The 24,926-nt window shown below is 42.9% G+C and overlaps 1 protein-coding gene and 1 non-coding gene across 2 annotated transcripts in view; both read right to left on the bottom strand.

Moving 5' to 3' along the window:
• The window catches only part of STARD9 (StAR related lipid transfer domain containing 9), a 99,244-nt gene that overhangs the window by 28,656 nt on the left and 45,662 nt on the right, over window positions 1–24,926 (bottom strand). Inside the window, exons 8-17 of the mRNA XM_004609784.2 lie at window positions 18,552–18,621; window positions 16,708–16,780; window positions 13,977–14,044; window positions 11,210–11,307; window positions 10,471–10,680; window positions 10,211–10,308; window positions 7,693–7,770; window positions 6,945–7,016; window positions 5,311–5,490; window positions 298–349 (exon numbers count right to left, since the gene is read on the bottom strand). Coding sequence (XP_004609841.2) covers window positions 298–349; window positions 5,311–5,490; window positions 6,945–7,016; window positions 7,693–7,770; window positions 10,211–10,308; window positions 10,471–10,680; window positions 11,210–11,307; window positions 13,977–14,044; window positions 16,708–16,780; window positions 18,552–18,621 — 999 coding nt within the window. The remainder of the gene's footprint in view (window positions 1–297; window positions 350–5,310; window positions 5,491–6,944; window positions 7,017–7,692; window positions 7,771–10,210; window positions 10,309–10,470; window positions 10,681–11,209; window positions 11,308–13,976; window positions 14,045–16,707; window positions 16,781–18,551; window positions 18,622–24,926) is intronic.
• On the bottom strand, window positions 12,445–12,552 carry LOC129403863 (U6 spliceosomal RNA). Its single transcript, XR_008629521.1, has one exon. It is a non-coding gene; the product is annotated as a U6 spliceosomal RNA (small nuclear RNA).

The following is a 24,926-nucleotide window of genomic DNA, read 5'->3' as shown; positions in this document are numbered from 1 at the left end:
CACAAGAGAGTATGGAGGTTAAGCAGTATCCTCCCATCTGAGCAACCTCAGCTTGGCCCCCTGCATCTGATCCTCCAAGCATCCCTGGGTATAGCCTTGGGGCTCCCAAGCAGTGGTTTTGGGGTGCTTGGGTGACCAAGAATCATAGGGATTAGCTCTTGGGTCCCCTGAGTACTGCTTGGGAGACCCTCACCCAAAAAAGAGAATGTCTTGATGCTCAGATTCTTCCCTCTCAGCATCATCAAATCGCTCTGAAGAAAATATCAAGCAGGAATGCCCTTAAGTCCTGTCACTTACCAATGTCCTGTTCCTGCTCTGAGTCAATCCTTCCTATTTTAGTGATCCCCTCCTAAAGGGAGAAGCAAAGTCAACTTAATGACAATGAAAGGGAAGCAAGCCCTGCCCCAGGAGAGTATGTTGGGTTTGGATACTATCACCATCTTCCTGCCTGTCCCAGTTCTTTCCCACACTTCTCAACTCTGGTGCAGACTGTTTGACAGCTCTGCCTACTTAGTCTGCAGTCCTGGAGTCCCTGGGAAGGCAGGAGCAAACTGTATATGACAAACAGGATGTGACAAATGCATGTTACCAGCTCTGGGTAACATGTGACAAACAGCAAACACTGAAAGGATGGGTGTTTGAGCATAGTATGACTGAGACTCGATCCTAAAAGCCCTGTAACTGTTCTCACGGTGACTCAATTAAAAAATTAAAAAAAAAACCAGCAAACACTGTCTCCCATTGCTGGTGTTAGAGATTCTGTGAGAAGTATGAAAGTATAGCTTTCCTCCAAGGAGCTAAGACTCACGGGGCCCAACCGTGGCGCTGCCAGTCTCAAAGAGGCGCACCTTTCACAAAGATGTATGGCAGCAGGAGATTTTAGCTTTCTTGGTCAGCAGACGAAGGTCAAACAGCAGAATAACAGACAGCACAGTCTAAGAGGGGAAAAGGAAATCACAGAACAGAAAAGCACATCGAGAGTCAAAGAAGCACTAGAAAAGAGAAGCGGCAGAAGCCAGAGTTAGTGTGAGTGAATCTCTGGGTTACCAGAAGATGGAGCCTTGGTCCCTTTCCACTATGGTAATTCTGCTGGAGAACAGACATGGCCAGAGACGTGGAATCTCAGGTGTGTGTTTAGCATCCCAGGCATGTGCAATACGCTTCATAAATATCTCCTATCTGGTCCTCGACAACTCCAAATCTAGGTGTTCTTCTCTGCCCACCTTCACCCTATCACAGATGGGGAATCTGAAGTTCCAGGATAAACTGCCCCAGGAATCCATAGGCTGAGGAGGAAAGAGCACTCTGGCTAAGGGCCCTTTGGGTCCTGATACCAGGCTTTCCAGCCTCACCCAGGACCTCCCCAGCAGCTGATGTTTGCATAGTGACCACTAGAGAACCAGCAGCCAAAGAGGGGGAAACCCTTATAGATGCCCCCAAATAGGCTGTGAGAAGGGAGACTCCTGGAAGGCTCAGGAGCACTGCACTAGTGAATACAGCCAGAGCCAGTGAAAGGGTCACAGGGCCAAGCACTAGCCCCGGAGAGCAGAAATAAAGGGGTCACTACCCCTTGTGAGTGATGGACCAGTCCCAAGGACAAGACACATTCCTCCCCAAAGGGTAATGGCCATAGCACTGCACAGCCTCTACATCTGCAGACAGACGCTGCCAACATAGTGACTGAGTCAGGGGCCGGGCCACCTGCGCTCTGCCCCAGATGCCTTCTGGAGGTCACCCAAGGAAAATAGTTGCCAGGGACTCTCAGGAGTTTGTAAACAAGTGAGCACACAGATGCAAATAAAGAAAACCCTTGGTGATTACAGCTGTATGGCAACCTAAGCAGAATCCTAACAAAAGGTTGTAAATGACTTGCTCTGCCTGGCTGAGGCCCTGGGCCTTCCCAAGTCTTTCCCCCAGGAGGCAGGGGCAAAAAGCAGGAAAATGAGAAACATGGAACACAGAATTGCCTGGATTAGAGCAGAGCAAACTGAACCCTGGCACTTAGGTTCACAGTGAGTGTATGATGTGGGGGCACCTCTCTGTAGGCACAGGACCATGGGGAAAGTGCAGCCCCATGTCAGAAGATGGACTCTCCACATCTGCACTTTCTTCTGCAACTCACTTCACTTCTTCTGACCTTCTTCGGCCCCCGAACTCCACACCTTGACGTAGCTTCCTCTGCTTACCCCACAGCCAATCAATGCATCAAGTCAGTTCTACGCCAACACTGACCATTCTGATTCATCTGGTCTCTTCCTGACTTCCAGCCTCTCTGCAATTCTGACTAATGGAAGGACTCCAGATAACTGGGGCTGTTATGGGGACAGTCACATCTGCCTGGGGCATTGTCACTGTGAGAACTTCTGTGATGGTGCCAGAAAATAAATTACCTCTTTGAAAGACTCAGTCCCTGGGGGTATGATAACACCAGCAGGTTAAACTGTGTTGGGGTGAGTTCATCTGCAGCCTGATGGTGCTGTCAGGCTTCCTTAAATGCCCAAATTGCCTCTGTGCCTGTGGCCAGACCCCAACAACTTGTGACCACGTTTACCAAGAAATTAAATGGCCAAAGTTTAGATATATGGGAACCATGCCAACAAAGCACCACTGGCTCAACTATACAAGCTCATTTATTGGCCTTATTTCAGGGCTGGAGCAATAGTACAGTGGGTAGGGAGTTTGCCTTACATGCGGCTGACCCAGGTTCGATTCCTCCATCCCTTCAGAGATCCTGGCAAGCTACTCGTGGCATATTTGATATGTCAAAAACAGTAACATCAAGGGGGCTGGAGCGATAGCACAGAGGGTAGGGCATTTGCCTTGCACGCGGCCAACCCAGGTTCGATTCCCAACATCCCATATGGTCCCCTGAGCACCGCCAGGGGTAATTCCTGAGTGCAGAGCCAGGAGTAACCCCTGAGCATCGCCGGGTGTGACCCAAAAATAAAATAAAAAAAAAACCAGTAACATCAAGTTTCACAATGGAGATGTTACTGGTGCCCACTCGAGCAAATTGATGAACAATGGGATGACAGTGCTACAGTGCTATTTCAGAAACCCATAAATATTGAAAGAGATCAAAAACCACAATTAGTCGTGGACCTGTGCATCACTGAACAGACCGGGGTAAATCGGAGGGGACAGGTTGGCCTGGTGCCTGCCCAATCAGAGCTCCAGGCAGCTGCTTACTTCCACAATCCAAAATCATAGTCATATCACTGGCCTGACTCCACCGTCTCAGGACAGATCTCACCAAGACATAATCTGCTGAAAATTCCAGTATGCAGGTTTTGTGACTGAAATCTCCAGGCTTTCTCGGGGGTCGAGATGGGCTACCTCCCCCCACCTCCCTGTACTTTCAGAAGCTTCAGCAGTCACATCCACACCCCAAAGCTGCCACCCAATTGAAAAGCAACTCCAGCCTTGCCATCCTGATAAGAATACCAAATGCCCTGAACAAACACCATGACCTCTTAGCACCTGCATTGCAAACCATAATGCACAAAAGGAAAAGAAAAGAGAGCAAGGAAAGTGTCTCCCACAGAAGGAGGCTGGGGTGGGGGTTGGGGTGTTGGGGATGGTGGTAGGAAAACAGGAGGCATTGGTGGTGGGAAATGTGCACTGCTGGAGGGATGGGTGCTGGATCACTGTATGACTGAAATCCACTTATGAACAGCTTTGTAATGGTCTATCTCATGGATATTCAATTAAAATTTTTTTTGAAGTAAGGTGGAGTTCACACCCAATTTAATCAGCTTACCCATAGCGTGTTTGATATGCCAAAACAGTAACATCAAGTCTCACAATGGAGATGTTACTGGTGCCAGCTCGAGCAAATCGATGAGCAATGGGATGACATACAGTGAATCAATGGCTAAATAAATAGCAGCACTCCTCCATTAAAAAAGAAGAAGAGAAAGAAGAAAAAAAGACTCAGTTCCTGACAACTTCCCTGAAGACTTACCCTAGGATCACATATTTTCTAAATATGATTTTGCTAACACCTCACAGCCTATATGCAATGCAGCATCAGCAGCCAAATTTCTCCAGGGAAAAGACGAGCACTACATCCCCTCCATAAATGCACTGTTCCTTTTAAATGTCAGCTGGGGCAAATTGTGAAACCAAAGCTTGAGAGCATAGGGAGTTTGGCCACACCAAGGAAGTTCTGCCAAACACAGGGACTGTCTTCTCATAGTAGGACAGCGAATTTGATGAGGATGGGATATAAGGCTGTAGCTACCATGGTCACCAAGTCTCAAAAAAATACTTTAAAAATTAGGTCCTGAAAGATTATCATGTATGTCCCTTTACTTACTTTTAATGCTCAGTTCTTGTCCAGCATGATCATTTCCAACTAATATTCTCATACTAGTCCCTTCTCTATCTTACCTGCCCTCAGCCCCAAATAGCTTTATAAGGGTCTATCTCACAGTGATTCAATTTTAAAAAAATCTAATGAAAAAAAATAAGGACCTGAGGACAGGAAAGATAGTACAGGGAATAAGGCACTTGCCTTTCACACAGCAACAGGGTTTCATTCCCTGCCATTGCATAGTCTCCTGAGCACCACCTTCTGGGCGAAGAGCCAGGAGTAAGCTCTGAGCACCACCAGGGCTGGAAGTAGCTGCTTAGTATCACCAGGTGGGTGAACACTGGCCCCCCACATACCACCCCCCAATGCAAGAAAGAACTAGATGAGCCAGCTGTGCTCTCCAGACTCTCCTGACTGCTTGCTTAGGCCTTTCTAGATCTACTTTCTGAGACCTCCCTGCCTTCTTTCCTGGGTAAATCTAGTATTAAGGAAGGAAAGGTATGCTTTGTGCTGGTTTGGGAGCTGAAGTAAGTGAGGAAGTATTAGAAAGAACTGGTTCAAATCTTTGGTTCCCTTTAGCCTCTAAAGGCCATCGGCCAGCAGCTGCACTGCAGCTCAGGAGGGCAGGGGTCTCTGAGGCCTGGGGCGCCCCCAGGACTGCAGCCCGGTGCTGGGGACAGCGAGGCAAGGACACAGCAACAGCAGCATTCTGACTTTAGGATGGGAAATAAAGGCATTCAGAACAAAAAGTAAGTTACGTAAGAGCAACAGTAGCAGCAGCTGGAAAACAAGTGATTGTTCTGATTTTCCTGCCTTTCTGCTCTATTTACACAAGAGTCAAATGATCACAATCAGCGACTTGCCCAGTTTCCTGAGGATATCAGCTGCCAGGGGCCCTGCGGCATCTGTCTCTGCTCAGCACCCGGCTGCTAGGTCTGGCTCTTCCCAGGCCCCGGGACACCTGGAGTGGCAGCAGGGGGAGATAACCTGCTCACCTTGAGGTGATAAAGCACCACACCCGTGCTGAGCACATCGTCCTCCAAGGCCATGAGATGAGGAAGGCTGGAGTTGATGACCACCCCGGCCCTCTTCTTGTTGATGTCCACTCGATAATGCTCCACCAGGGCCTTCCACTCACCCCACTTCTGGTGCCAGTCTTTTGTCAGCTGGTCTATCTGCAGAGAAGCAGCAGTCCCTTAGACACCGCAGCCTGGGGAGCTGACTAAGGGTCAGGTGCCACCCCAGTTTCCCCTGCTGGCATTACTTCCCCATGTTTCAAAGCCCCACACTAGTACCTGCACCTGGTCTGTGAGCTGTTTTGTAACTGTTCTTCAGTAAGCATGTGTTACTTTCACAAATAGAAATGCACTCAGAAAATGTTATTTTTAAAGTTTTCTCTACCGAACAGGTTTTATTTTTGTAATTTAAAAAAATGCCAAGATGCTATTTTAAAAAATTGTGATGCTAAACCTCTCTTTATAATTTCCCTTTCCTTGGCCCCCTTCTTGGGAATCCTTTGATGAATGAACACTTCTTTCCCGAGATGCCATACCTTGGCTCGAACACGGTTTAAAGACCCAGAGAGAGGAACAGGGAGAAGGTTCAAAGGGCTTGAGCATATACTTTGCATGTGGAACCCCTGGTTTGCTCCCTGGCACTACATGACTCCCCTGCTGGGAATAGTCCCAAGCACTGCTGGGTGTGGCCCAAAACTACAAAAAGTTGTAAAGCCTCACAATGCAACCAAGAAGAATCTCCCCCGGGGAGGCGGGGGGGGGGGGGGGGAATGGAGACTATATGAAACTGTTCATATAGCAAAGTAAACAGCAACATCAAAGCAGTAACAACCTGAGGGTTCATTATGTGTCAGGAACTGAGGAACAATAAAAAAACAATGCTGAACATCGGATCCTTTTCCCCTTGTTTGAAATGGGGGGGACTAGAGGAACTGAGAAATCCAAGATAAAGGAATTGGATTCAGCTAAGACTGTCTCTTCTACAGGGGAATGTTTATGAAAAGTGAAATGAGGTCAAGTTCAAGCTCTCTAGAAACACCATTTTTTTTGGGGGGGGGGGATATACTAATTGGAGGTTTGAAAACAATAAAACTGCAGGGGGTCCCTAATGAATTGGGTTGGATCAGGGCCTGGGAACTGGGACAGTTGAGCCACCCTGACACAATGCAACACCCTCTCCAACACTGCCCGGAGTCAGAAAACCAGCAGCGGCGGGTTCAAGTCCAGGCAAGCAGGCTGGGAGAATGAAAAAATGCTAAAGTCGGGGAAAATTCTGACTCTTTTACTTCATCCCTCTTATATTAGAGAAACCTTTTCTAAGTCCCAAATCAGAGCAAATATTCTACAAAGTATTTTTGAGAAATTTCTGGGTTTTGATATATGGTCCTGAAGTTTCATTTGAGTGACAAAATACAATAATGCCAGGTATTTGCTTTGACAATGTATAAAAATGTTGCAATAAAATATCAATAACTGGGACATTTGGTTGCAGCATCTAAATCTAACCTGTCAGCAACCAATGCTTCCACCTTCCTTTAAAATGTCTCCAAAACCACCACATGATGTCTGCTCACAAGGTGATAAACACTGCTGAGTCGGCCCAACACACCCACCTTCAGTTCATTTTGGAGAACCAGTTCCTTCAGATTTTCATCTTTTTCTTCGACCAATGAACTTAAGTTTCTCTGCACAAAGGAAAAGGTGTGTTTGGTAGCCCCTACCCTTACTTTTCTGAAGAAAATGTAGAGTTAAAGGGAAAATGTTGGCATTAAAATCAGAAACAAATCAACAGCACAGTATCTGGGGTCAGATTGGTACCAAGAGGAATTCCAGGAAATTTTTTTGGAGGGCACTGCACCATGTCATATATTTGGCCCCACACTGAGCATACCCGGGAAAATACCCTCTGGGCAACAGTGAGAGGATGCCTCCCCATCTGAATTCCCCACAGGTAATCAGAGGAACCCCCTTCCTGTCTGTTCCCACGTGCTCTCTGATGCTCACGAAAACAAAGCAAGAGTCTGGTTCTATGCAGAAATAGGAAGTTTGTGATTAAAATTCATTGTTAGTCTTTGGGGGGTGACGGAGCCACACCTGGCAGTGCTCAGTGCTTACTTCCTGCACTCAGGGATCACTCCTGGCTCAGGGGACACTATGGGGGGCCAGGGATCAAACCCAGGTCAGCTGCATGCAAGGCAAGTGCCCCGCCTGCTGTACTATCACTCAGACCTTTGGGTTAGTCTTTTGTTTTGTTTTGCAGTGTCAGGGACCAAACCCAAGGTCTCTCACACACAAGGCAAGTGGCCTACTTAAGCTGAATTCCCACCCAGGCCTTGAGTAAAGTTCTTGTTGCCCAAATACCAGTTTGAAGCTCAGGAGCATGGCCTTCAGTCTTCCAATCTCTTCCCTGAGTTCTCTGATCAGCTTTATGTTCGCATCCTGAAACAGAGAGCTCGGTCAATACTCACTGATCTCTAAGTAGCTAGCTTAAAAGAAATTACATCTTTGCTATAAATTCTCTAACAATTCTTTCAAAGAATGGTTTCTGGACTAGAGCGTCAAGTTCAGCTAAGAACATGTGAGAAATGAATTCTGTCCCAGTGGTAAGCCACTAAACTAGAAACTCTTGTGGGCTGATGTTCAGCTGTACTTTATTAAATCTTCTAGGTGAGTATGATGTTTGCTAGTTTGAGAATCACTGCTCTGGAATCACTGTTACCAGGTCAGAAGGTAATACAAATGAGGACCATGCATAGGTAGAAGGTGATAATATTCCTGTACTGTGTCTAAACTTAGCACCTGCCAAATTTATGTGGCCTGATTTTTTAATTCTCGCCATGCTGAGGATTGAACCCAGGGCCTCACACATTCAGGATATGTGTGCTGCTGCCGAGCCACATCACTAGGTCTGACATGGCCTTTAAATCAATAAGATTCCAAAAGCAGAGAGAGAGTAAGAAGGAAGGTCCCTGCCACAGAGGCGGGGGCGGGGGGGTGGAGGGGTTGACAGAAGGATACTGGGAACATTGGTGGTGGAAAACGCACACTGGTGGAGGAATGGGTGTTTGATCATTGTATGACTGAAACTCAATCATGAAAGCTTGTAACTGTATTGTACAGTGATTCAATAAAAATAAATAAATAAATAAATAAATAAATAAATAAATAAATAAACAAACAAATAAGATGGATGATACATGGTCACCAATTTGTGATCTCTGCATTGGAACTTTTCACTGAAACTGCAAAACACGTAAGGAACTTTTGGAATATTCTAACTATTACTCAGTTTTGTTTTTTTTTTTTTTGCTTTTTTGGGTCACACCCGGCAATGCACAGGGGTCATTCCTGGCTCATGCACTCAGGAATTACCCTTGGCGGTGCTCAGGGGACTATATGGGATGCTGGGATTCGAACCCGGGTCGGCCGCGTGCAAGGCAAACGCCCTACCCGCTGTGCTATCACTCCAGCCCCCTTTTTTTTACTATTACTCAGTTTTTAAAACTATGAATTCCCTCTATGGTCCATTATGCTGTAGAGAAGCAACTGCAATCTACTTAGGGGCTGAGGGAGACATGGAAGAAAACACAAGTATATACTACATTAATAAAAATAAAAGTACTATGGTGAAGGGACAGGTGCTGGGACATTGCACGACTGAAATTCAATCATGAACAGCTTTGCAACTGTGTATCTCACGGTATTTCAAGCTTTTAAAAAGTAAATGCTACAGTCTCGGGCCGGGGCCGATACCAGTGCACACTATGCCGAGATTCCACCCGGGTGGCCAAACTTTTGTGTGGCCGCTTTGCTGCTGATCAACCAGAATCCGAAGGCCAACTAGACTACTTTTGGTTCCTGAAACTGCCTGCAGTCATTTCTCTAGACTGTGAACTAAGCCATAGCCCCACACCAGCCGAGGACGAGAAATATCCTTCTTTCTCAGTTTTTTTTCCCTTGTCGGGCGGCAGGGCATCAGCCACATTATGAAGACTATTAAATAGGCACAAACTTGGTGGCTCAAGAAGGAGGAAAAAAAAAGGAGTTATGTACTTGGAACAGGGGGACTTCATATCTCTTCATTCTCAGCAATGGAAAACTATCAAATGCTTCCTTGGCAGTAGGGCTGTCTTTTTGGGGGGGAAACTCCAACAACAATAGTGAGTTTTATGTTGAAATATTGAATGTAATCAAGGTAAAGAGAAAATGAAGTGAAATTTATCAGTTATGCAGGCGGGAGTGAGGGGGCGGGAGTGGGAGGTATACTGGGGTTTTTGGTGGTGGAATATGGGCACTGGTGAAGGGATGGGTGTTTGAGTATTGTATAACTGAGACATAAGCCTGAGAACTTTATAACTTTCCACATGGTGATTCAATAAAATAAATTTTTAAAAAAAGTAAATGCTACAGGTGCCAGAAGAAAAGCATCCTCACGCTTTCTGGCTGCTGACAGTGGCAGCCCAGACTGAATGGGGGAATAGAATAGAGAAACAAGAAATGTTTGCAACCAGAGACTTTATAATCAGTAAGAGTCTAGTCTGCACCCATGAAAAAATCTAAAATAACTTATTTTAAAAGTAGTAAATGCAGAGATTTTTTTCCAGAGTAATAGTGTTACACCAGGGATCTTAAAAGGAATTGTTCTAGAGAAATAGCTAAACAATTCCTAATTACTCATAAAAAGTTACTGAATGGTGCTAGTAAAACTGTGAAGGTTTGACACTTAAAGATTTATTTCACTCTCTCATCATTGGGAGAACAAGTCTGGCCGGTGGGGGTGAGTACAAGGAGGAAGCAATCAACAAGGGGGAAAAGTAAGTGAAGAGCAAAGAGCATTGTGTAAACAGCACCAGGCCAGGACCTCAGGGAATGGTCTTACCTCATTGACCTGTGGCTTGTTGATAATGTTCTTGGCATTGGCTGCATACCTCAGGGTGCTCATGGTCTCACTGTAGCAAGTGTGTGCTGGAGACACAGCTGATAGGGAAGGAGAGGGTTAAAAAACAGGCTTGCCCTTCCAACTCAGACCCTACCACTTGCCTTCCACTCCTGCCCAGGCTATGTACAAGAACCTTCCGGATGAACCCAAAGTCAGAGTATCTGAGGCAGTTACTCTTATCAGCCCCGGCACCCACTCACTGGCAACCATGATGGTTTGGGAGTTGCCTCCAAGACTGTCTTTCAGCAGCCAGGTCAACACGGAATCCCGGTAGGGGATGTATGACTGCCTCCGGGGGAGCCCCCCTCCACTGCCAGTCCCCGAAGGAGAGCTAGGTATCCCACTGTCAACACCATCACTGGCCGTGCCGCTGAGGCTCTGGCAGCCACTGGAGACTTGAGAGTTCTGAGCTTAAGAGACAAGTAGAAAAAAAAAATCATGAGATAAATACATTAAAGCAAAATAGTTAGTCACAACACTCCCAAGCATCCCACGATGAAGGCTCTGGCCACAAGCACCACCACAACCAGAAGGAAAATGACCGGGATATAGCTCAGTCACAAAGTACACTATTTAAATGTATGGGGCCCCACGTTCAATCCCTGGCATCCCCCCAAAATAATGTGGAGAACATAAATTTAAGTACCATTATTTCATAACCCCTTTCCACATGTGATAGAATGCTTTAAGACTGAGTTCAAAAATTAGACTTTGGAGTCATAATGTAGAATATCTGAATCACACATTTATTTATTTTTTGTCTGCTTTTTGAAATGAGACTGCTGGGATCATGGTTGTGGTCTACACCTACAAATTTCAATTGTTCATGGCCCCAATCAGAAGCTTTGCAAGAATCTTGTAATTATCTAGCCCATTTTGATACAACGAGAACATCTGAGCTCTTTCCCAGTTCAATGATCTTGTCTACCAGCAGAATACCTAAGGCAGAGATGACAATTCCCAGAGTTACAAGAGACTTGTTGATATTGGCTCCTTCAGTGATCCGGTCCTTACAGTAACTTGGATCTGCTCGTTCACTAAAATACAGTCAATGAAACAAAAACAAAAGTGAAAAGAAGATGCTATTCATTTAAAGCTATTGAAAGATACTATGCATCATGTTGAACATTGTATAAAAGAGCCACATACTACTAGAATTCGGTTCCAGAAAACAAGTGTTGCTCTTCTGTAATTAAACTGGCATTTTTCTGCTTCTTACACAGCAAAGGTTAACTCATTACATTTCTATTATTATTTTGGCTGTTGGGGACTTTCAGTTAAATGTAACACTCATTTACAGTCATGCTAAGAGTCATTTGGCATAATCCCTTTCCCATTATTGTTTTAATTTTACATATTGACATCTTGATATATCAACCATTAGCTGCCAGATGTCTCAAATTATTTTAAGCAAGTGAAAACTATTTTAAAAATTTATATTTCCAATTAGTTTATACTGTTATTTCCAGACAGCACTTAGTGTTCTTGTTTAGTGGGGGTTTTATTTTGGAGGAACAGAGGAGTGTTGGGGCACACCCAGCTGTGCTGAGGGCTTATATCCTGGCTCTAAGGTCAGGGGTCACTACTCTGTTATGCCCACTGTATGACCCTGTTCTGCCTACTGTACTAGCTCTCTGGACCCAACCCTTAGTTTAAAAGGGAGTTATTTACCATATCAATTATTTGGCAATTAAAAAACAAGAGAATTTGCCTTTTTCATAGGATACTTTTTTGTGTCCACATTATTCTCAAGACTGATTTCTGAATTTGTTATATTTTATGTTTCTAATAAAAAAAATGGTAGTGGAGACTCACAAAGAATCTTGGAAGATGGTGGCTCACCACAGAGATGTCCCTGGATCCCGTGCTGAGCTTATTTCACCGGGGAGCCTCAGATGGAGGAGGCATTCTCTCTACCTACTCCAGATGAACCCTGGCAATCACATATCTCCAGAAGAAAAACCCAGGCACTGGGACCAGTGACTGAAAATTTAAGACCATATGGAGGCGGGTATGGGCTGTTCCTCCCCATCTCCCCCCACTCCCCCGTGTCCTGGCTGTCACACCCAAGAACTGCTTCCCACTGCCATTTAAGTGCATTAATGGCATGATACAGAGACTCCCAAATGAATCTCAGAAGACCGCAGCTCGCCACAGAGATGTCTCCGGACCCCAATTATTTAAAGTTTTAGACTTCCTATACTATTCATCCTTGCGCAGGGGCCATGCTAATCTTCTCTGTATTCTTCCAATTTTAGCGGTAGGGTGTTTGCATTGCACTCGGCGGACTCGGGTTTGATTCCTCCGCCCCTCTTGGAGAGCCTGGCATGCTACCAAGAGTATCTCGCCCGCACAGCAGAGCCTGGCAAGCTACCTGTGGTGAATTTTATATGCCAAAAACAGTAACAAGTCTCACAATGGAGACATTACTGTTGCCCACTTGAACAAATCGATGAACAACGGGATGACAGTGACAGTGACAGATTCTGGCCATTTCCTATAGAATTTAGTAGAGAATACACCAGCAAAAAGGATGAGGGTGCTACAAACAAACAATACTATTCATAACAAGCAATACAAAATAAATTATTTAGCATCTGCTTGCGGGGCAGGCGTTAGTGGTGGTGAGAAAATTTGAAGTAATGGTGGAGAGAAGGGGTAATGGTGGTGGGATTGGTGTTGAAATATTGAATGTAATCAATAACTATAAATAACTTTATAAAAATAAAACTTTTAAAAATGATAATGTTTTCTTTCCAATGATCCAATATTTTTTAAAGTTTTTCTTTTTTTCTATTGGGGTGTGTGTGTGTGTGTGTAAAGTATAGTGCTGCAGAAGATCAATACAAAGTCAAAAGGAGAGAGTGAGCTCATTCACATTTGGCTAACCACCAGCCCCACGGGCACAGCTTGCCTATGTTTCCTTAACACCACGAATTAATCTGATTGACCTGATCTGGGATAAAATCTAGGCATGAGAAATTTTGAAAGGTTCTAGATGACGAGGCTGGAGCAACAGTACACTGCACACAGGTGACTGACCCAGGTTCCATCCCCAGTATCCCATATGAGCCTCACCAGGAGCGAATCCTGAGTGCAGAGCCAGGAGTAAGTCCTGAGCATCACTGGATGTGACCCAAAAATGGAACAAAAAGGTTCCAGGTCATTTTTAAAAAAAAAATTATCAGGGCGCCATTATTTACAAAGTTATTTATAGTTGGGTTTCAGGCGTATGTCAATATTCCAACAATAGTCCTACCACCAGTGTCAACTTCCCTCCACCAGGTTCCCTCTCACCCTGAAGCTTGCCTCCTTGACATTTGTTTTCAGTTTGGCTGTTGTAGTCTGGATCTCAGGCTTTCAATTGTTTGTTCTGCATTTCAACAAGGGCCCTACCCCATTGTCTCCAGTCTGCCCCTTCTTATTTCCTCTCCTCAGTTTCTCTCCTGTCCTTTGCTCAGTGAGGGTAAAGTTTTTAATGTTTTAATGGGCAGCTAAAATTAGAGAACCCCAGACAGAGAAGAATTGCTCAAACCTTAGAAAATAACCTTTCTTAATCTGACATTCAAAGGATGTTTCTTTTGAAATTGTGTCAGAATGACAGCAATGTGAAAGAAGGTTGGAATAAGATTATTTCCTCTAAAAAGGACAAGAACAAGGTCACTTTGAGAAAGAGATTCCTATTTCTTTGAAATTCTTTGTTTACCTGCCTGCTAGGTCCACAAGGTTGATCTTGCTAGCAGTTTCAGAGGGGAGATTGTTCTCCATAGTCGCCTAAAGGAGAAAACACATTTAGTTTGTCACTGGGAGTTAGAGAGATAGCGGGTAAGGCTTGTACATGGCTGACAAACCTTTACAAGGTTTCAATCCCTTGTAAAGCATATGGTCACCTGAATATTGTCAGGAGTGAGCATACAGCCAGGAGAAACCAAAACACCACAAGGGGTGGCCCCAAAAGAAAAAAAATTATCAAAGAGATAGTACAGCCAGTAAGGCATTTGGTCTTGCCCATGGCGGATCTGAGTTCGGTCTCAGCTATGACATATAGTCGCCCAAGTACCACCAGGAGTGATCCTTGAGCACAGAGCCAGGAGTAAGCCCTGAGCACAGTTGGTGTGGCCATGAACAAACAAACAAACAAAAAGCTTGTCATTGGGAAAAAATATTCCCCCCTAGATAGCCCTAACAAGAGGTATTTTAGATTTTTAGCCAACTCACTCCAGAAATCTGTATTCTAAATCTGTATTTTGATGTACTCTGAAGTTGAGGATATTGCCTTACCTGACATATATTCAGTGAGCCTTGCACCATTACTTCATGAAAAATACAAGTAGAGGCAAAAGCAAGAGCATAGGGGGTAAAGTACTGGTCTTGCATGTGGCTATGGCGATTGCCCTGGTTTGAATCTTTGGCACCACAAGTTATTTCCTAAGAACTGTCAGAGGTCACTGAGCAAACAACCAGGAGTAGCCCCTGAGCATGTGGAAAATGCTCCCCACAAAACAAGCCAACTTTTACAAAGTATGCAAATTCTCAAAGTTTTCCCTATTTGCAGGGGCACTGAAAAATTTATTTGATTTCAACTTTATGGATTTTTTAAAAAGTATTTGTGTGACACCCAGAAATACTCAGAGGTCACTCCTTGCTCTGCACTAAGTACTTTTGGTGGTGCTTAGGGAACCATACAGGATGCCAGGGATCGACCCCAGGTCAGGCATGTGCAAGGTTATTCGAATTGGCTGAGAATCACCAGGACAAACCCCCAGGCCTGCTGAGCACAGTGTTTAATCCCCAGCACCACAAGGTCCCCTGAGCACTGCCGGGGAGTGACCCCTGAGCACTGCCAAGAGTAGGCCCTCAGTATTAGTGGAGTGGTTCATAAAACAAAAGGTTGACCCAGGTTCAATCCTTGAAATTCCATATAGTCATGCCAGGAGTAATCCCTGAGCACTGCCAGATATGACCCCAAAACAGAAGAACAAATAAAACCCAAAACACATAGAATATTCTTTGGGATAAACAGTATAACAATATAATCTAATGCATTCACTTATAAGTTAAATTCTAAGGATATTGTGCTGCGTATTGTTAACAATAGTATCTAGTATTTTTGAAAATTGATGAGTAGATCTTAAAAGTTCTCATCACAAGGAAAGTATTTTTAATTTTTTTTTTTCTTTTTGGGTCACACCCGGCAATGCTCAAGGCTTACTCCTGGCTCTGCACTCAGGAATCACTCCTGGCAGTGCTTGGGGGACCATATGGGATGCTGGGAATCGAGCTAGGGTCGGCCACGCATAAGGCAAATGCCCTACCCTCTATGCTATCGCTCCAGTCCCAGCATTTAAAAATTTTTTTTAAGTTGTTGGTTTTTTAAAAAAAATATTACACACACTATTAAGTCTTTCAGGCTAGATAGATGATGAGTAATATGGGCTCTCTTACTCCCTGCTACATATGTGCTCAGCTTCTGATCAATACAGGACATATGGGGATTTTATGAGGCCTCTGATGGTGACAGCATTCCCCAGAATGCCCTGTCAAATCCCCAGAGAGCTTGCCAGTTCATTTATCACCTGAAACAGACCCAAAATCTCAGGCCAATGGGTCACTGCCACTAAGACCATTACTTTAAATGATGATGCTTGAAATCAGGTGAACACCTCTAGCAATGGAAGCAACAGAGCTGCTGATTTTCATAACTTTCCTGAGTAAACTACTTAACTGTAGAGTTGGGGTATAGCAGGGAAGAGAGCAAAGGTACCACACATCTATATTACTCTCACCTGCACTTCAATAGCTTTCTTAGATATTGTTTCTCCATTTACCATATGCCATTGGTCTATTTTCAGACCACAAAATTATTTGTTTTTGACAGTTTCATAGAGGTCTATAGGTCATAGAGGTTGCTTTTGGGGAATAGAATTTGTTGACCTCCTCATTCTATCATAATGAAAGAGAATCTCCTATTTTTTCCTTATAATGTTCATTTTCATCTTAATTTTCATGTTTCATGGCTTTTGCCCACTGATAAGATAAACGTGAAGATACTTAGTTAAAGGTAAAATATATATGGAAGGCATATTGATTAGTCTTTATAAAATGATTCTACCCCATGTAGGTCAACCACACAGTATTAGCTTGTCTAAGAGGATCACTGTATCATGTCATCCCGTTGATCATGGATTTGCTGGAGCGGGCATATAAAACCAAGCTCCCAGAAGCATGGCCACATTCACAGCCCCGCAACATCTTATAGCCTAGTTCTCCTTCTCGGAAAACTTGACAAGCTACTGAGAGTTTCCTGCCCTCATGGGAGAGCCTGTCTAAGAGGATCTTATACCAAAATAAGGAAGAGATATAGGAGGGAACACAAGAAAACAGTCAAAAGGAATGAGGAAAGGGAGAAATCTAAGCAAAAATAAGAGGTGACCAACCTGTGTATAGTGGATTGTGAAGATGGCATGGGATCTGCTGCTGGCCTCGTGAACATGGGTAGCTGCTGTCATTCTGCATGGAAAAGGAAGACAATTAGGACAATAATTGCTTTTGCACGATGGACTGTTAAAGATCCACCCTTAAGGAACACGGCACAAGAAATGTTAATGCCAAGTTTGTGCAGTGAGAATCATAAAACATCCATACTTACTCCAGTTAGTAAGAAGAGTGGTTGGAAGAGGAGAAGCATCATGTGGGCACTGATATGCGAGCATAAAAGGGAGGGCAGCAGCTGCACATTAAACCATATCAGAACATCCTTTTAAGAAACTACAGAAGCAAAAATCCAAGATGAAAATAAAGAGGAATACTAGAGTGTCATTAACCTGGAACAATATTCCCAGGACATATTCATTGAAATAATTTAAATAAAACAAGCTGAATAGATATTTTGCTAGAGAAGGCTCAAAGGAAGTGAGGACAAGACATGATTAAGCAAAGAATATTAATCTTCTAGTGCCATAAAGGACTTTAAAACACATATTGATTTACAACAACATCATTCTTAGAGGGCTGGAGCGATTTGCAGATAGGGCATTTGCCTTGCACATGGCCGACCCAGGTTCAATTCCCAACATCCCATATGGTCCCCCAAGCACCGCCAGGAGTAATTCCTGAGTGCAAAGCCAGGAGGTAACCCCTGTGCATTGCCAGGTGTGACCCCAAAAGAAAAAAAAAAACATCATTATTAGTCAGATGGAATTTGTAGTCTCTCTTAGAAAATCATTCCAAAGTTCGCCCTTAAAACTACAAGCATCTTCTTTTTATCTAACTCTGCCAATCATCCTATAGCTTAAGACCATCTCAATGTCTTCTGTCCTCAGAGGAGCTAGAGAAAGAGGCAAAAATCTACAAAATCTAGAAGCTGGTTTAATGATGTAAAGATAAAAAGAAAAAGGTGAAGCTGGATACCTAAATATCCAGACACAATGGACCGGCTGAGGACCAGGAGCCAGTGTGTCTTAGAACACAAGATTAAGTTTAATGTCTCTTTATATTCTTTTCATTCATATATTCTATTAGTAGGGTAAATAGAAGACTTTTATTGGCTCTTTGGTCACACCCAACGATGCTCAGGGGTTACTCCTGGCTCTGCACTCAGGAATTATTCCTGGCAGTGCTTGGAGGCCAGGAATCGAACTCAGGTCAGCCACGTGAAAGGCAAATCCCCTACCTACTCTACTATCACTCTGGCCCCAAAACAGAAAATTCTTAATTTTCCCTATACTTTTCTTAAAAGAAAACAGGTCCATTTTCCAGGCATATACTAACAGCATTCTGGATAAGAACAATTGGAATGCTGTTACCATTTATACTAGCTTTTAAGAGAGTCTACCGCATTTGCTTATTCATAGGAGATTCAAAGCAGTCTTTAGAGTAACCTTTACAGTATGCAAAAACTAGAAGAAAATTGGTTTTCTACAATATTTCACACTATATTGATTCTTATCTCTATCAGGTCTAAGAAGAGGACAATGTAGTTGAGAGTCTTGCCTTTGGTCAAAAATTGTAGTTGTATGTTACAAGCTAATGTCCAAGGTAAATCTCTGGGTTTACAGCCTAATATTATATCAAGGACAAACTTTAGCTTCATTAATGGTGAGAAGACCACTAAATTTTAGTCACTGCACCTCACCCTGTATATAGTACTATTCTGAGGAAGGCCTCCTGATGGGGAAGGCGGGCGCTTTAGAGACAGTCTCACAATTCACTCTGAAGTGAGATGAACACACAGACAGAAGAATGAGGCTGGAAAGAAGGACAGGAAAAACAAACCTGTTACCTGTTTGCTATTCCCTCCTCCAAGAGTTGAATTACTTGTTCATAGTTGGTTACTACATGTTGAGATAAACCTATCAAATTTGTGAGGGGAGGGAAAAATATATTACATAAAACTTTAGTAAGACTTGATCTTTTCCTTTAGATTCTTATCATTCCTATATTATGTCATTTGATAAGCATGAGGGAACTTAGTTAAATTTATTCAGATAATTAAATCAAATCAGTATTCACTGGAAGCCAAGTGTCTGGTACTATTATAGACTCTGATAATGCAGGTATCTACCTTCAAAGAGATTATATTCTAGAATTTATACTGGTTATAACAAAAAAACTAGTATGTTACAAGTTTTCTATGTAGTACATGACAGTTCTCATCTATTATCTCATTTAGTCATTCTCTTAGCTGAGAATGGCAGACTCAGTTTGCCATACAAAACACACAACTGACATGCCTTATCATCCCACAGTTTACAATTATGAGAAGTCACACCATAGTAAACATGACCGGGTGACACAAGAGAAACAAAAATTTGAACAGAGCTTAAAACAAAACAAAATGTCAAAATTAAATCTTTCTAATCATTCAATAAAAAGTTCTCAAGACTAGCAGCTTTTTCAAGAGTTTGATTTGTTTCAAAGTTTAAAAAAATTCTTTTGTTTTTCTTTTTGTTTTAGTCTGTTTTAGGTTTTTGGGTCACATCCAGCTATGCTCAAGGGCCAGTCCTGGCTCAGCACTCAAGAACTACTGCTGCAAGTGCTTGGGGGACCATATGGGATGCCAGGGATTGAACCTGGATAGGCCACATTCAAGGCAAAACCCTACCTGTTATACTATCACTCTGCTCCAAAATTTAAAAAATTATTTAAAAAACAAAAATACACTCAGAAAAAAAATTCTATTAATCTGTCAACACATTACTACTCAAAGTTGGTCCACGGTCTGGGGCCAGTTCTCAAATTGCTATGATATGCAGTAAGTAGATAGTGAGAGCATTAAAAACTTTTATAAAAAAGAATAATTTTATATCTTTTAATTTAATAGAAGAATTTGGGCTTATAAACAAGGCATTATTTTGTATTTTCTAGTATTATTTTATCTCATTAAAATACTGGTATGTGAAAAATTGGAAATAAAATCAAACTGATCCTTTGCCACAGTTTGAGAGAAACAAGATAGAATATTTAAATTTTTTTCAATGTATTTAGTCTTAGTCTCAAAAGAGATAAAAAAAAAAAAACCACAGTTAATCTCACACCCGCACAAGGCTGAACAGACCAGGATAAATGGGAGGGGAAAGGTCAGCCTGGTACCTACCCAAGCAAAACCCCCAGCAAAGCCCTCTGCAGCCTCTTACTTCTACAACCCAAAATTGCGGCCATACATCTGGCCTGACTCCACCGTTTCAGGATGGACCTCACTGAGACATAATCTGTTGAAAATTCTGATATGCAGATTTTGTAACTGAAATCTCCAGGTTTTCTTGGGGTCGCGATGGGCTACCTCTCCCTACCTCCCTGTACTTCCAGAAGCCTCAGCAGTCACATCCACACCCCAAAGCTGCCACCCATTAAAAAGCTACTCCAGCCTTACCATTCGGACAAAATTACTGAATGCTCTGAACAAACATGATAACCTCATAGTACCTGTATCGCAAACCATAATGCACAAAAGGAATAGGAGAGAGAGAACAAGAAGGATAGTGCCTCCTATAGAGGGAGGCTGAGGGTGGAGGGTGGGGTGTTGGGGGATTGTGGGAGGGAAACAGGGAACACTGGTGGTGGAAAATGTACACTGGTGGAGGCATGGGTGCTGGATCACTGTATGACTGAAACTCAATTGTGAACAGCTTTGTCCATTTCACGGATATTCAATCAAAAAATTTTAAAGAAAGTAATGTGGAGTTCATGCCTGCTTCAGTCAGCTTAATGAGTGGCTGAATAAATCGCAGTACTCCTACATTTAAGAAAATGCATTTATTCACCATGAAATTAAAAAGTTATTCATGATTGGGTTTCAGGCATATATCATTCCAACACAGAATATTTATTAAAAACAAACTACTGCAAACAACATGGTAAAAGTTAATGGCAAAAGTTTGAAGTTTCCCCTGCTACAATTCTTAGTAAGTAGTAGAAGTCAGTACAGAAAGACAGTGGGGGAAAGTGCAAGAATTGAAAAGGTAAAAAAGAAAAAAATCTTATATTTGCAGTTTGAGAATACATAGAAACTACAAAATAATTTTTCTTCAGAGTCACCTCCAACACCCCTCACTTCATACCTTTAGCTTTATGTTGCAATAAATGTAAAAGCAAGCGCACCTGTCTTGTCTCGCTTAGATATCATTATAGCCCAGCACTCTTCAAACAGTCTACACCTGTGGACCTGCACCAGCCTGTGGACCAGTAACTGAGATTTGCTGCTTTAGACCCTATACTCAGCAACTTCTTCTGCGTGCTCTGAGCTCAGCCCTCTTTATGTCAGAATTCATTAGCCTCTCATTTCACAATTCTGACCTGGAACTGTAAGTTTTTTCAATGTTTTTTATAGGATTTTCATATTTCTATTATATATTCCCATATTAGCTTGTATTATATAGGCCTCTGGTAGAGATTCAATAAATTCCTGTAAAATTGGTTTCAAACCAGAAATGAGAAACCACTTCCCACTTTGGAATCATAGTCATACAACATATAAGCCTGGAGACAGTTGGGACAGATGGAAAGACAGATATAGAGTTAAATATAGTTATAGACAGAGATAAGCAGACAGGCAGATAATAGAGGTGAAAAAAAATTATGTTTAGGGCCCCAGGAATACCTCAGTGGTAAAGCTCTTGCCTTGCAAGCATGATGCCAATTTGATCCCTGGCACAGTCCCTGAGCGTGATCCCAGTAGCACTACTATTTGGAATCTCAGGAGACAGAGACAATGCAGGGTGTATGTGTGTGTGTGTGTGTGTGTGTGTGTGTGTGTGTGTGTGTGTGTGAACATTGCGACTTAAATACACAAAAAAGGGGCAAGAGCGATAGATAAACAGGTAAGGCACTTGCCTTGCATATGGCAGACCTGGGTTCATCCCCCAGCACCCCATATGCTCTTCTGAGCACTGCCAGATATGATCTCTGAGCACAGAGCCAGAAGTAAGCCCTTAATATTGCTGGGTATGGTCTAAAAACAAAAGAAACTAAAAAAGCAAAACAACAGCAACACAAACACTGTGGCCAGATACACAAATTTTACAAATACGTATGTGAGGATCACAACCAAGTGTGTACTCACTTGGTACACTAATCACTGCAATAACAGTGACAAGAAAAGAAGAATGGAAGGGAATTTTTTAATTGAAATTTAAAAAGCTTAGAAGTTTGTTTTAATGGAGCGAGGGTGATAACTGAAAGGGCCAAGTGCATGGCTTGCATACATGAGGCCCCAAGTTCAATCCCTGGTACTACATCCCCACATCCTCTTTCAGCCACATCCCACTCCACCTTGCTGGATATTGTCTTCATATATGGTCCTGCACTATTGGGGCTGAGAAACATCACACCCCCAGGATGAGCGTCAATCCTTCAGAACCCATTACCAGGCTGAGTATTGCTGGGACAAGTCCCAGGGCAGAGTGGCACAGGGGCCGCTCCACCTACCCAAAGAAAAAGTTTGCTGTAATGATACCAGAGGACAGTAATGGGAATGATACAAAATCTGACTTCCCAGGCTGAGTCTCTATTTGAGCTCATTTGTGAAGAAATGGGAGGAATGTCTACATATATTTGTAATGATTTGAGAAAATCCAGACATGTAACCCAAAGAGCCTGAGGTTAGTTTTGCTGATCTAGAATCATTTTCTATCAAACATCCCCTCTGCCTGTGTGTTCACTTCATGTACTCCAAAGAGCCACAAGATTTCAATTCTCTTTTTGTGACAGGACTAAATGTAGTCATGATGCTGGGTATATGACCCAACTTATGTGACCTTATGTAACCCATATCTTCTCTGGGATTCAGGTATGATGCTGATCAAAGATGCCCTAATCACAGGTCTCCTTGGTGAATATGGGATCTATCCCATTCCTCTCTTCTAGTTCCTAGGCAAGGTTCCCACCAGCTGTAACTTTGGGACTATGCCTTAACTTCTTCCAGATTTCACTAAATTTTCTCTATAAAGGAATTTTCATTATGAAAGTACAAGGAGAGTATGGGGAAAATTGTATGCCATAGAGGCAGGGGGAAGGGTGTGAATGGGGGTTACTGGGGACATTGGTGGTGAAAAATGTGCACTGGTGGATAGATGGGTGTTTGATCATTGTATGATTAAAACTCAAACATGAAAGCTTTGTAACTCTATTTCACGGTGATTCAATAAAAAAATTAAAAAAAATAAATTTGAATTATGACCTTGGATACAACAATTACTGCACTCACAATATACATAAAATTAAATTGTGTTGAACAGTGTTGTAGGGGAGGTGTTGAAAAACAACCAGTATTGGTGGGAAGGTACTAGAAAAGAGACTTTCTCATTCACTCTTGGTGGGACTGATGTCTGGCTCAGCCTCTATGGAAAACAGGGTGGAGACGAACTTTTTGGAAAATTAAGAATAGAGTGCCCAAAAGACCCAGGGATTCCTCTCCCAGGAATCTACCCCAAGAGCACTAAGACATTAATTCAAAAGGATATATGTATATATACATATATACACACACACACATATATATATGTTCAAAATAGCATTATTTAATAGTCAGAATCTGGAAACAGCCCAAGTGCAGAGTGGATGGTGAAATTTGGTGTACAGACACAATGGAATACTATTCAGCTAAGAAAAAAGATGAAATTATGCAGTTTGCTGCAACCTGAATTAAACTGGAGGGTATAATGCTAAGGGGAATTTCCAGAGGGGGAAAGACAAATAGTGGATGATCTTATTCACATGTGGAGTATAATGAGAAAAAGGGATCAGACAACCCCCAAAGGAAACAAGCCCTGAGATACTACAAACAAAGCAGGGGACCAAAACTGAAAAGATCAGAGCAGTGGAGCAGAAGGGGCCTTGACACAGTGGTAGAGGGATTCCGGTGATGGGCTGGTAAAGTATCATTGTAAGTATAAAGCAATAATACCTGAAAGCTATATTAACTCACTAAAATTAACTTTAAAAAAATTAAAAAATTGTTAAAAGTTGAAGTGGTGATATTACTGCATCAACACACACTGCCTTCAAAGTATCACTTAACACAAATGTGTATATTCACAGTTTCTTCTTCTTCTCCTCTTCTTTCTTTCTTTTTTTTTTTTGGAGGGGGCATACTTGGGACTCCTGCATGCAAAACATGTGCTCCAGCCCACTGAACCTGATTCCGCCATCCTGTCTCTATTCATAGGGTTTTACAGAGGAAATTCCAAATGTCTCCCAACAAAGCATAGTATCTTGGTGACTATTTGCAGGATTTGCCATTGATGGGGGAACACTTAGGAACAGACACTGGTAGTAACGCCAGTGACGGGCACCCCTGGGGAGTCTTCCACTGGTCATGCCCTGGTGAGGAAAGGGAACAGTTCTTGATTTTTTTTGTCTCTTTCTTTGCCGGGATTTAAACTAGTGTACTTCTATGGGAACAGGAGCAGAATATTTCAAGTTCATTCTTTACTTAGAGGTAGTGGGGAGGACAGGGCACACCCAGCTGTGCTCAGGCCTTACTCCTGGTTCTGGGCTCAGGGATCACTCCTAGCAAGGTTCAGGGAACCATATGCAGTGCTGGGGACTGTCAGCAGCCTGCCAGACAAGTACCCTACCCACTGTACTACTGCTCCAGCCCTTCATGTTACTACTTACTGAGTGACCTGAAGGTTAAAAACTTCCTCCACAATATAAAATAACATAATATCAGGCTAACATCCAAGGACAGTAAAGACAAGCGCCAGGAGGATCGCTCCACGGTTTGCAAGCCTGCCTCATGTGCTGGGGGAGAAGGCAGTTGGGATGGAGAAGGAACCACTAAGTCAATGATGGTTGGAGGGGCTGCTTGGGATGTTGAGATGTTTGCTGAAAGTAGACTAAGGACCAAATATGATGGCCACTTAGTATCTGTATTGCAAACTATGATGCCCCAAAGTGGAGAAAGAGTGAGAAGGAAGGCGCCTGCCACAGAGGCAGGGTTGGGATGGGGTGGAGGGAGGGATACTGGGGATACTGGTGGAGGAAAATGCATACTGGTGGAAGGGTGGGTGTTCGATCATTGTATGACTGGAACTTAATCATGAAAACTTTGCAACTATATTGCACGATGATTCAATTTTTTAAAAAATTCCTCCACAAAACATCCTAACCTTCATAAGAGCAAGACCTGATGTGATGAAATAAAACTGAGAGTATT

The sequence above is a fragment of the Sorex araneus genome, chromosome 3, assembly GCF_027595985.1.
Source record: "Sorex araneus isolate mSorAra2 chromosome 3, mSorAra2.pri, whole genome shotgun sequence".
NCBI classification, from domain to species: Eukaryota; Metazoa; Chordata; class Mammalia; order Eulipotyphla; family Soricidae; genus Sorex; species Sorex araneus.
The sequence above is the reverse complement of the archived record's forward strand: the minus strand, read 5'-3'. Positions and strand labels throughout refer to the sequence as shown.